Source organism: Gekko japonicus, unplaced genomic scaffold, assembly GCF_001447785.1.
Source record: "Gekko japonicus isolate JY-2015 unplaced genomic scaffold, Gekko_japonicus_V1.1 scaffold999, whole genome shotgun sequence".
In the NCBI taxonomy this organism is placed as follows: domain Eukaryota; kingdom Metazoa; phylum Chordata; class Lepidosauria; order Squamata; family Gekkonidae; genus Gekko; species Gekko japonicus.
In genome coordinates this window covers 337,870-351,802 of record NW_015171532.1, presented here as the reverse complement: position 1 = coordinate 351,802, position 13,933 = coordinate 337,870, and the positions used below count along the sequence as shown (strand labels likewise).

General features: G+C 43.1%; 1 protein-coding gene across 2 annotated transcripts in view; it reads right to left on the bottom strand.

Annotated features, from left to right (window-relative positions):
• Positions 1-4,764, bottom strand: part of DCLK1 (doublecortin like kinase 1) — a 306,559-nt gene extending 301,795 nt beyond the window's left edge. For both annotated transcript variants that reach the window (XM_015419594.1, XM_015419595.1), the window contains exon 1: positions 4,389-4,764. In XM_015419594.1, coding sequence (XP_015275080.1) covers positions 4,389-4,764 — 376 coding nt within the window. The remainder of the gene's footprint in view (positions 1-4,388) is intronic.
• Between the last annotated feature and the right edge of the window lie 9,169 nt (positions 4,765-13,933).

Genomic DNA, 13,933 nt, shown 5'->3' with positions numbered 1-13,933 from the left:
AGGAAAATAAAAATAGATGTGATTTTTCTAGCTATTTTGATACAGAGCACAGCTGCAACCTAATTGTATCCATAAGAAACTTGCAAGATGAATACATTTTTAAGGAGCAAGTGGGGAGGGAGACGTACTACCACAAACTACAAGCATGACTGTACTCAGAATGGTTAGCCAACCAGAACAAAGCATTTTATTTGTCCTAAATATATATTCTTTTTGGATGGGCCAGGAATTGATTCCCATTTAAGTAGAACTTTCTGTTAAGTCCAATAGATGTTAAAATTATCTATTTAAGCTCAGTTTCTTTTTAAATACTTAGCCAAGTTATACAACATGGATATTTTTAGCTGCTTATTGCATTATTATTTCTCAAGGTGGTAACCTGACTAAGCATTGCTTCTGATCAGTTTTCACAATTAGAATATAATTTGATTACCACACAGTATTGCACACAGTTCTCTCCTCTGAACATCAAGCTTTTTAAATAGATTTTGGCAGACAATCAATGTAAACTGAAAATACCCTTATAGCAAACAACATTATGGGCTCAATAATAATTTTAAAAAGGAAATTTGCGATCTATTCTCACAAGATCAGTGGGGTTGTACCCACTGGCTCCATGCCCACTCAATGGAATACACATTAAATGTAACTTGTGAACAAGAGCCAGGCAAATACTGTTCTGTCCACAAGTACCCTTGTATGTGCACAGGCTCTTTTTCATAAGTTATACACATCTGATTATGCATATGGGCAGGGCCAGTGGGCACAATCCTGTTGCCCCAGGACATGCTCTCCACAGATTTGTTATCATGAACAGTGCCACACAGAAATTTCACAAACAAGGTGCACAGATGCCACCCATGTAGACCTGAGTTGACTGGGCAACTTTGAGCTAGCCTGATAAAATACTACAACAGCTGCTACAAACAGGAATATTTCTCCTATCCTCTTTGATGGTGAACATATTTTTCAGCTCACTCTGGATTCCCCTCCTTCACATTCACAGGAACACATGAAGGTGCCTTATAATAAGTCAGACCACTGGTCTATCAACTACTGTATCACCCACTCAGCTGGCAGCAGCTCTCCAGAGTCTTTTATATCAATCACCTCCTAACCTGATGCTTTTAATTAGAGATGAACAGAGAAGTACACTCACACACTCCATCACGATTGTACGCAGGGACCTTCAAAATCTGTATGCAAAGAGTGTTGGTTTTGGCATTGAATGCAAATCTCATCCTTCTGTTTATGAACTTACAAGGAACAAAAAGGAGGGTTTAATAGAAAAGTGCACACAAGGCCTAGTTTTCAGACAATGCTCGGAAGTGACATGGTGATGCAGTTCTATTACCCAAGTTAAAGGGTATCACCCAGAAAATTGACTGAAGAGACTACCTGGGAACCTTAAGGTAGATATCTGGAAGTTTTCTAAAGATGAACGTACATCAGATAAATACTGAGATAGCTTCTGTTCTTCACACTGATACCTACAAACCTTTTTGCTTTCTTTTATGCCCCTGGTCAAAACACATTCTTTGTTGACAGAGTTATTAACATTCAGAAAAACATTTCAAAATGGATTTGTACAATTCCAGCATAGCACCAGTGGTAGAGTAAATTTACCAAGTGAAATCCCTGCCACATTCAGTTAAAAATGATCTGATGTAGAAAATATGGAGAAAGGCATCTGACAGTCAAAGTTGACAATAATGTATTACACCAGGGAGGAGGGAGGTCTCACAGTATAAAGCAATTCATATTTTCATAGTGACAGTCCTGACTACCTGAAGAAAGATAATGCCATGGCGGTCACACCCACTTCCAGTTTAATATTGTACCAGCATCAGAAGGAAGAGTCTACTTTAAATTCTGCAGCAATAGTAGCAGTCAAATATTTCTATTTCTATTCTGTTTCATTTCTATCCAACTGTACTTTTCCTCATCCAAACCGTGCTGCAAGTATGAAAAAGCTGAGCCTTTTCCTGTCCAGGAATTCTGATGTTCATAGCAAATGCAGTGCTTAGACTTAGGAGAAGGTCTCAGCACTGGAGCAGAGATACTTGTGCTGTCATCAGCCACCACAACCTTGTGGCAGATCACACCAGGCCATAACATACACTTATGCAACTGCATCTCTGGAAAACCCATTTACCTGCTTATACAATTTGCCTTGAATGCTAGTGACTTGTTTTTTTTAAAAAAAATGGGCCAGCCAAATCAGAGGGGTTTGGTTTTTTATTAGGAAGGGCTAAAGGCATATTAAAATCACAGGGAAAATAAAAAAATATTCCAAGCCAAGATATTGCAGGAACAATTCAAGATAGAATCTAAAAAAAATTCCTGGATGGTTTTCTACTTCCAACAAACTGAAAAGTTTAGACCATTAATAGGATGTTCCTATTCATTAAAAATTAAGTTATTATTTGAATTATTCTTTTAAGATGATCCTGGGAAGATCTACAGCTAAAGAAGTGAAACACCCAGGAGACATGTTTTTAATTTCTTCTCCAAAGACTTGCCCTCCAAAAAAACAGTAAAACTGAAAATTCTGAGGAGCACTAAAAATTATCCTATGAACTATTATATTAGATAATGATTCTTCTATATGATAAACATATACTACATTTTCAAGCATATGCTGTTTACATATAACCAATGCTCTATAATTTTGTGCATATGAGATCATACACTATTGAAGAGTTCAGTGTTTTCCGTTCAAGTATGTCCTATTACAAGCTTATGAGACTTTGAACAAAAAACTCTTGTTTATCAACAAGTTTTAATTTTTCTTTGTCACCTTTTGGTCTCACTCTCAGATCAGAAAAACTAAGGTACCTGTGCCAATGTAACATAGAACATAGTTTTCAGCTCTTACTCTAGCACTGGGTAGAAAACAAAGACAGTTATACTCTTAAATTTCATAAATATGCCAAACGATACAATATTGTATTCCCTAATGTTACAATGTTGAAGCAATTACATCCGTTTGGGTTTGATAATACAGGGCAAACTGCATAATTTTAATTTATCCCAAAGTTTCAATTTTCCCCCTCCCATTTGTTTTTCCTGTTGCTTTAAAATTTCCATAAAAGTTACAGCTTGCCCACAGCACCTGTGCAAATGGATAAATATGAATTTCAAACTGAAGTACTTGATAGAGGTATTCTAGAGCAGATAAGGAGACAGCCAGAAATTTTACATGCATTTAATTGGAAGCAAGTCCATCAATTACAACTCAATCTTAAAGTGAGCTCTAATCACATGCACTTGACAATAAGAGTTAATTTGCCAACAGTCTCCTGGAAACTCAGCAATTTCAGATTTCTTCTGAAACACTATAACTTATTACCGGATATTTTAAATATGGACTACAGGACTGGAAAGGGCTTGGAAGGAGACTGTGGTAAAATTATGGTGCAGGGAAGCTGTTATTCAGTGGACAGAGCTCACATTACACAGACATAATATGCTTAAATTCTATCCTTGCCATCTCTGGTTAAAGTATTTCAGGATCAGGGCTGGTAAAGATCTATGTCTGCTACCCTGGAGAACTCCCAGGTTCAACAGATAGACCCATTAACCTGTTAATGTCAGGCTAGGGTTGCCAAGTTGCGGCGGGGGATCATGTGTCTTTGCAGAATCCGTGACTTAGAACCTGTTATATTTTTACAGTCGTATTCATATTTACTCAGATGTAAGTCCCACCTAACTGAATTGCGCTTAAAGGGTAAAGGTTCCCTTGCTCGAAAGCCAGTCGAATCCGACTCTAGGGTTGCGGTGCTCATCTCCGTTTCAAAGCCGAAGAGCCAGCGCTGTCCGAAGACGTTTCCGTGGTCATGTGGCCGGCATGACTAAACACCAAGGTGCACGGAACGCTGTTACCTTCCCACCGAAGTGGTACCTATTTATCTACTTGCAATTTCTTGCTTTCAAACTGCTAGGTTGGCAGGAGCTGGAACTAGAGATGGGAGCTCACTCCATCATGCGGCACCCAGGTCTCGAACTGCTGAACTACTGACCTTTCACAGCCTGCAGTTCAGCGTCTTAACCACTTACTCACAGATAATTATACACAGGCTAATTGTGCCTTAGTACTATGTAAGTATGTATGACTACACTATAAGAGCAAATAATAATAATAAACTGCACAAGCTCATATTATCCCTTATTTTCTTGCCTCTCCCAACTGTCAAATTTTAGATTATATTATTTGATCTTGGGCAAGTCCTCTTTTTTGTTTATACATAAAAGCACTCTGTAAATATATGGACAAGATTGGAAAAGTAAAGTAATACACTGGATGCACAAAAGTTATGAACAGCAGAAGTGTACAAAAGCTGTACATAGGGAACATTCTACATAATGGCATCTCTCTCTCTACTGACCTTCCACCAGTTGGTCTAAGGTTGTAATCTTCTTAGCACCATCAATAGTGTAGATGGTTCTCACACCCTGGGGTAGATTGACATTATCAGAGAGAGTTCGGGTCAGATCAGCTAGAAGGGCTTCAAAAGACCTGAAACGATCTGGGGATATGGCGTACACAATCCCTTTGAAATAGCGGTCCCCATTGCGATAGAAGCGGACTTTCTTGGCTTTCTTCTCGGAGCTGAGGGTCTGTAGAGTGCGGGTTCGGTAGAAGCTGCAATGGGCACTGTGGGTTGGGCTAGGCAGGCCATTAACCCGTGACCCTCGGCTGTACCTCTGTGCTTTATCACGCTCGTCGAAGTGTTCCAGCTCCATATCTCTCCCAAAGGACATCTTGAAAGTTAATCTGGCAGGTGAGAGAAGACACATAGCAGAAGCTAATTAATATCCATTGCAATTGTTTAGCTATGCCCATATTAATATTAGAGAGAGACTGCTTCATCAAACCAGATGCAGACAATTTTTTCAATAATGTGTGAGAATTCTGTTTAATATAAAAGGTAGGCTGTGTGTCATACAATGTACGACAACATCAACACAGCAGCAGATTATGTTTCACATGACATACAGGAAGAAGGATGGAGGGTCAAGTGTGCAGACTCTTATCTGGGAGAACCGGGTTTGATTCCCCACTCCTCCACTTGCACCTGCTGATGTGACCTTGGGTCAGTCACAAGCTCTGGCACAGCTGTTCCCGAAAGAGCAGTTTGTGTCAGAGCTCTCTCAGCCCCACCTACCTCACAGGGTGTCTGTTGTGGGGAGGGGAAGGGAAAGGGGTTTGTAAGCCGCTCTGAGACACCTTTGGGTTGTGAAGGGCGGGGTATAAATCCAATCTCTTCTTCTTCTTCTTCTTCCTTTAGCTGTGCAAGAGCAACCAGAACTAAGTGGCTGCTCCTCAGACAGACTCTCTGCAAGGTTGTATATTGCATGAGAGAGTCAAACATTCTTGAAAAGACATACCAGTGCCTCATTGTTCCATCCAGGGGCCTATTGAGATAACCCATTTGTACAATAAAACACACAGGTTTCACTCTTACATTGTAGTGAATCCAAGCTGTTCTCCCCCTTCCTCCAATAACTATTCTGTTACAGATCAGATTTTTTCAAGTCTTCAAAAAAAAATCACTGAGAAAATGAGGCTCTTCTACAAGCTTAACTCCCATATAAGTGGCTACCCAAATGTTACATTGTACCTACTGGCTAGTGCCTATAGCATCACCATTGGTAAGTTATACTATTTCTCTTCCCTTACCTCCTCCCATGCTATTTTGTGACATATATTTCCCCGCCGAACAAAAGAACACTTCCATATTGTACTAGTCAGGCTAACTGGACAGCTCTAGTACAGCTATACCATCCCACTGCAGTGTTCCACCTTTTTTGAACTTTCTGTTTTCAACGTTATGAGAAAGATATGTTTTCCCCTCTTTAAGAACATAAGAGAAGCCAATGCTGGATCAGGCCAATGGCCCATCCAATCCAACACTCTGTCACACTGTGGCCAAAAATACCAGGTGCCATCAGGCGGTCCACCAGTGGGGCCAGGACACTAGAAGCCCTTCCACTGTTGCCTCCCCCCCAAGGACCAAGAATACAGTGCATCACTTGCCCCAGACTGAGAGTTCCTATCTATACTTTGTGGCTAACAGCCACTGATGGACCTCTGCTGTGTGTGTTTATCTAATTTCCTCTTGAAGCCATCCATGCTTGTAGCCACCACCACCTCCTGTGGCAGTGAATTCCATGTGTTAATCACTCTTTGGGTGAAGTACTTCCTTTTATCTGTTCTAACCCGACTGCTCAGCAATTTCATTGAGTGCCCACAAGTTCTTGTATTGTGAGAAGGGGAGAAAAGAACTTCTTTCTCAACTTGTTCTATCCCATGCATAATCTTATAAACCTCGAACATGTCACCCCTCAGCCGTCGTTTCTCCAAGCTAAAGAGCCCCAAGCATTTTAATCTCTCTTCACAGGGAAAGTGTTCCAACTATGGATGTGCATTTGGTTCATCTGAACCAAACGCACCCCCGAAAATGGCCCATTCGGGCCCCTTTCGGGCTTCTGTGGGCCAATTCAGATTCTCTGATCTGAATTGGCTTGCTGCCGAATTTCGGCGGCAATTCAGTCCCATCAATGGCGAAAACATAGGGTATATTCTGGGGGCTGGAGGGGAGGGGCTTGAGGGAGAGGCTCCAAACTCACAGGGTAGCTGCTGGAGCCTCTCCCCAAGATGCCTGCCAAGTTTCTAGAACATTGGACTAGGGGGTCCAATTCTACAGACCCCCAAACAGGTTGTCCCCATCTTCTCCAGTGTTTTCTATGGTGGGGAAAAAGTAACTGAGGGGATGGGGGCAACCTTTTGGGGGGCCCATAGAATTGGACTCACTGGTCCAATGTTCTAGAAACTTGGCAGGCATCTTGGGGAGAGGCTCCAGCAGCTACCCTGTGGGTTTGGAGCCTCTCCCTCAAACCCCCTCCCCTCCAGCCCCCAGAATATACCCTATGTTTTTGCCATTGACTTCAATGGCCCATTGGATCTAATGGGGCCGAAATTGACATTGGTCTGGAGGAAAGACTCCCCAATTGGCTTGTATTGCCTTAATTGACATGTGGGAGTCTTTCTGCCTGCTGAAATTGATTCTGCCCAAATCCTAATGGGGCCAAGTTTTTTTTTTATTTTTTGCACACCCCTAGTTCCAACACTTTTATCATTCTAGTTGCCCTTTTCTGTACTTTTTCTAATGCTATAATATCCTTTTTGAGGTGTGGTGACTAGAACATGAATGATAATTTTTAAAGCAGCAAACCAATTATTCCCAGCAATTCTATTTCCCCACCCAATCTATTTTATGCAAGCACGTTTAGGACATCATGTTTCCACTACTTGAATGAGATTAGCGTGAGTAATGTAACTACAGGGAATAAATATATGCTGTATGATGATATTTAATTGTCTAGATAGACTCCAAGTCTGACCACAAACAATCAACATTGTCACTTACTGAATTGTAAGTACTTTTACCAGCCAGTGATCTGCCAATGTTTAGGAATGGTTCTGAATAAGCATCTTGCCTTTTATCTCTATGACTTCCCAATATTAGTGAAATTCCTATGATGGGGGAGCCCGTCACAGAGTACTTCTACACAAGCTCTGCTGAATGCACAGACAAAGCAGTGGGTTTTACCTATGGTCAAAGATACAGATGCCATGATTCCCATTCTTCTTATTTACTTCCTTTCTTTTATAGGTAAGATCAGGGGTCATTTTGTAGAAAAAGAGCTAGGGGAACTCATTAGCATAACTCATTAGCATATGCCACTCCCCCTGACATCAGGGGCCCAGCGGTGGACCTGCAAGGCCAGCGGGAGTGCAAGGAAGCCCCGCCAAGGCCCTCCCTGGCCCCAGGCAGGCAGGGGTGGGGAGAGGCGGGGAGGAAGCAACTTACCCTCCCTCTTCTCCTGCCTCCTCCTGGCTGAATGAGGGCTGGAAGTGGGGCGGCTGGAAGCAGGGGGCGGGGCCTCATCATGTGCCCCGCCCCCCTGCACCTCACCCGGGGGAACTACGTTACCCCGCGTTCCCCCCCGAAATGACCTCTGGGTAAGATAAAAGGGATAAAAAAGGAATCAGGACCTACTTTATAGGCAAGGGGTATCATTTTTTAAAGGGCTGCTTTATGGCAGGTATTTGGATTTAATGGCATCTAAGTATCCTTAAAGCTTTAGGAATTCAGATATTCACCTTCTAAGCATCAGTCTACAGGTTAGAAATAAACTAGAATGATTACAACCCATACCTGGCTTGAAAGGCCATGTGATAAGGAGGAAACCATTTCCATATCCCTAAATAAAATTAAGTGGATTCAAAATTGAAGATGGTTCTAAACTTCTAAATGCCCAAGGCTTATGCAAGACATTTCTTGACCATGCAGACTGGCGTATCTCATTAATATCCTGAGCATGGAGACAAATAAGGCTATATTATTATTAGTTGCTGTAGAAAGCTTTTGACACTATATTATATTATTATTATTATTATTATTATTTTTAAATCAGCACAGAACAGCAGCAGACAACATAAGACTCAAACCACAGATTATCCATCAAGGTTCTCCTCCTCCTCCTAGGAAACTACCCAGAAATATGGAGTGGAGTGGCCATATAACGTAGGGCTACACAGGGAAAACTCTGCAAGAATATTATGTCCTATGGACCTTCTGTTATTACCACAGAACATAAATGTTAATAGGATAAGGCCTTGATCCTAGGCACAATTACTAAAATAAGACCCACAGTTTTGGATGCAGCAAGATCAACCAGTAAAGTTTTTCCTGGACTCTACTACTTTGGGTTGCAGTAGAGGAAGTTCAAGCTTGAATGCTCCTCAGGGGGAGGGGGCTCCTCTTACAAGAAAATTAACAACTCAGAAAAAGAAGGACCTCAGTTCTCCCCAATACATTATTTTCTTCATGCAGTGAATTTTCCCATGGGGGCATTCAAATATGCAGCTCCTCACTTGATGCCTGAAGTAGTTAAGTCCAGAAGACTCCATATAAGAACTGGGATGGAGCAACTCTGGCCCAGTGACAACAGGGTTGCCAACCTCCAGGTGGGGCCTGGCGATCTCATGGAATTACAACTGATCTCCAGACTACAGAGATGAGCTCCCTCTGGAGAAAATAGCAGCTTTGGAGGGTGGTTTTTATGGCATGACATCCTTGCCAATTTCCCTCTCCCCAAGCCCTGCCCTCCCCAGGATCCACATACAAATACCCAGGAATTTCCCAATCAAGAGTTTGTAACTAAGTGACACTGAGCACAGAATCACTCTGCAAGACATACAAATGCTCAAAAAGTAGCACTAGTAAAATCTTTAATTTAAAAATATGTTTTTTTCTAAGATCACTTTCTCATTTTGTTCAAAACCGTAGCCAAGATCTGTTGTTTTGTTTTATGCAAAAAAGGTAAGCAGAATGTATTTATAGAAAAACAAAAACAAAACCCCCAAACCTAATTTAAAAGCAGCTTCTTTATCTCATTGATTTCCAATAAAGAAGAGAAAATAGCAGGAGTAGGCTTGCTATCACCATTAATCCTTAGGTGACAGGGTTTTTTTTCTTTTAAAGTTACCAATAGTTGGATGTGAGGCCCAGACTTGAAGTTAGTCGTGAATGCACAGATCTCAGAAAAGCCAGTGACTAAGCTCATAAAAGCATGCTGCAGAGCCTGGCCACCACATCCAGTGTTTTGATCCCAATGGTGGCCAACCAGGTGTTTCTGAGAAGCTTACAAGAACAGTTCTCCCCTGCCTGCCCACAGTATTCTGTATTCCTAGGCAGACTAAATATGGAGGACTCATTTAGCTAGCAAAGGTCTCTATGTTCCATGCATTTTCCTGTAATCTTTTAAAACCATCTAACCCACTGTTCATTGCTGTATCTTGCAGGAGTTGCTTAAATTTATGCTGACAGGATACAAAGCCATATATCCTGAATCCTCTGTATAGGAGGGCAGCCTATTTGCATTCCAGACTTCTTATATCTCCCAATTCATACCCAATTAGTATGAATATCACATGATCTCCAGAACAGGCAATGAGTTACACTCACCAGCATATGGGGATTACTGTCTTTAGAATTTCTGTGTCGTGGAACACTTTGTTTTAAAGAGGACCACAAGTCAGAAAGCAAAACAGGCCCCTATCAAAATCAGATCATGAGAGATTATGATTTATGGCAAAAACCATGATACGCCTTTGGGAAGAAGCTGAAGGGTCAGTTTAGGCCTGAACCCCAGCAGCATTTTCAGCACAACAGGAACAATTACATAAAAATTATGGGACACTGTTCTAATATTACAACTATGACTAAGGAATAGCCCTATATGGTTACGCCATTCAATGCAAGAGGAAAAACCAGTGAGACACTGCAAAGGATTAACATTTTAACAATACAATGGAAGAAATTGTAGATGATTATTTTTCCTCTCCAGTATGAACAGTTTTACTTCAACCAGAACCCTTTAAATGGAAATGAAATCCTTCTCGCCCACAATATGGCTTTGGCACTCCTAAATCTGTGTGCTCGCCACCCCATGGCAAAGACCACAAGCCCCAAAACATTTAATCCAGAGAAGTCTTTCCACTTCCCTAAGATTTACATCAGAATTAATGCACAGCAAATGGTTTAAGAGTGGCAACCTAAGACCTGAACATGGAGACAATAAATCAATCCTGATCACAGGCTACTGTATCATGGAACACGCCCTGCTAAGACCCTTCATGCCCTGCAGTTCACACCACGTAAATCTATTACAGGCGAATCACAAATATAGCAAAAGCCGGTAGGTAACTCCACAAAGCAGTAACACAGAGACCCAAATATACACTGCAGATCAATAACAAATCATTCAGAGAAGACTGAACAATGGGATCTATTTAGTAAGCCATTAGAAAAGCCACTGCCCTCAGTTACATAATGTTTTTAAAGGCATCCTTTAAAATGTGGTGCAAGTGTTTTAAATATAGAATAATAAGCCACGTGGACCACCTAGATTCACCAACGATAATGGAGTGTATGACCAATTAGTGGGGCGAAGGGAAGCAGAGGCTCACCCTTGTAATCTCCCAGCTATTTTTTGTTAATAGAGAGAGAGGTGTCACCATCTGCCCCCCATGTTAACAGATGGGGCATGTTTTCCCTGCCTGCACCTGCACATTTTAAAAAGCTGCAGCTATCAGTGCATAAAATAACGGTCTCTAGCATGTCTCTAATGCAAGGGGACACACATTAGAATTTTTTAAAGCACAATACAGAATGGCCCAAACAGCATATGATGTCTGTTGCCAGATCAAGGCAAAAGGAATCTTTTTTTTAAAATGTGACTGGCTGGCTTCATACAGGAGCGTTGCACACAATGACAAGCACCGAGACAGGCAGAGACCCTTCCTCCTCCTCCTCCACCTCCTTCTCCCTGCTTCAGTCAGGCAGCCCAAAATGGTGCAAATCACAGAGAACCAACCACAGATTTAAGGAAAGGAAGACCGGGGGGGGGGAGCTGCCACCTCCCAGGCTCCAAATGTATCCACCCTTATATCCCCCCCTCCTCCCCTCAGCGCATCCCGTAGACAATAGACTCAGGTAAGAAAACCACACACGCTTTTTGAAAAATAAAACAGCCACAAGCTTTTTGCGTTACAAGCAGCAGCTGAAAAACTGCCTCAGCCTAATCCTGCTGTGCCTGAGAAAAGGGGCTGGGAGGGGGGTGTTTCTACCCAAGGAATTGCTTCGTGCGCCCCTCAAAACCGCTTACCTGTGCCTTGGAAACCGCAGAGCGTCCCTCCCTCACAACTGCAGGCTGCTTGGCGAGCTTGCTGCAAAAAAGGGGTGGATACCGGCCGGCTTTCAAACGGACAAAGCCCAGCTCTACCGCCGCCACCACCACCACCAGCAGCCCTGCCCGGCTCGCCAACTGCGTCCGCCCAAGGCAAGGCAAGGCTCGGCTGGCTTTGTTGTGCGTCTTCCCGCGGTCCCCTCCTCCCCTGCGTGGCTAATGCCGCTGCTGAGACGCTCCCGCGATTGCTTCGCCTTTCTTCTCCCCCCGGCTGCTTCTGGGAGTGATTTGCATTAGCCCGGCCCTCAATGAAATGCGGCTCTTCACACCCGGCTGGGCTAATCCCGCGCGCTGCCTCGCCAGCCAGAGGGCGGTGCCGCCACCGTCGCTCGGCCGCCTTCAGGAGCCGCCAGAAAGGCAGGCAGGGGGAGGCACGTGGGTAGCCGTTCTCTTCTCTTCTGCCCGCAACCCTGATTTCCACCCAGGAAAAGTGTGTCTGAGCATGTACAGAGAGTGTGCTGTTTGATGGTTCACGTCAACGGTAGGACATAATGTACAGCCCAATGTCGCCTAAATCCGGCTCCAGCGTTGTTTTTTTATGACCACCTTCCGACATGGGGGGGGGGAGGCAGAGAAGAGGGGCTTATGGAGGGTGCCCATTCTGCCACAGAGGAATAACAGAAGCCACCCATAGAATGTGATATGAGGGAGAGATAAAACGTTCATGGTAGAAGACAGGGATTTCCGAGCACACCTGCAGCGTGACATTTCTATAGAAGTGTTTCGGGAGGGTAGATGTGCTGATTTGCGGTAGACAAGTTAGATTTGAGTCTAGTAGCACCTTAAAGTCCCTGACCTGGATAACCCTGGCTAGCTGGATCTTGGAAGCTAAGCAGGATTGGCCCTGGTTAGTATTTGGATGGGAGACCACCAAGGAAGCCTAGGGTCACTACACAGAGGCAGGCAATGGCAAACCACTTGCCTTGAAGTCAGTGGCAACTTGAGGACACTTTACACTATTTGCACCTTAGTGGCCAATAAGATTTTTTTTGGGGGGGGGAATAAGCTTTCATAGAGACCTTTCATCCAAGGGCCAATAAGAACCACTAGCTGATCCTGCTACATTGTACTTGTGGGTCACCCCATAATAAACTCTTTGTAACATACTTTAAATGGAGCATTAAAGATTCTCTTCAGTGTATGTCATCCTCCCTCCCATTATTTTTGGGGTTGTCACACAAATTGTAGAAGCCCCTCCGGGTAGGTTAGGCTAGCAAACAAATTGTGGAATGCAAAATGGGAGGAATTCAAAAACTGGATTAAAATTATTGCCGTGCACATGTCATCCTCCCTCCCATTATTTTTGGGGCTGTCACACAAATTGTAGAAGCCCCTCCGGATAGGGTAGGCTGGCAAACAAATTGTGGAATGCAGAATGGGAGGAATCCAAAAACTGGATTAAAATTATTGTAGTGCAGTCCTAAACTGCATTACACCTTCTAAATCCATTGAAGTCAGTGGGCTTAGAAGGTTGTGACTTGTTTAGGACTGCACTAGTTGTGTGTTTGGAGATGTGGAATGGTATGGTATAGTCTGATCTCATTAGATCTTGGAAGCTAAGCAGGGTCAGTGCTTGAATGATGGGAGACCACCAAAGAACGACTGCAGAGAAAAGCAGTGGCAAACCACCTCTGCTTAATCACTTCCCTTGAAAACCCTATGGGGTCACCATATATCAGCTGTGATCTGATGTTACTATATACACACAGTTGTGTGTCCAAAGAACCACACTTAAAATGTCTGATGTTCTTCACCCTGACACTGCAATTCTACGCATCATGAACTGGTAGTAAATTCATGCCCTGTTGGAGAGGATAGTTGTCCAGGCCTGAAACTTGGGGGCGGGTTATCCACAGAACTCTGTGCTGATATTGAAAATAATCAGCTAGATTGAAATCCAGTAGCAGCTTAAAAGACCAATAAGTTTATAGCCCAAAAGTTTTGTTGGTCTCTAAGGTAACAGCGTTCCTTGCGCCTTGGTGTTTAGTCATGCCAGCCACATGACCACGGAAACGTCTTCGGACAGCGCTGGCTCTTCGGCTTTGAAACGGAGATGAGCACCGCAACCCTAGAGTCGGATTCAACTGGCTTTCGAGCAAGGGAACCTTTACCT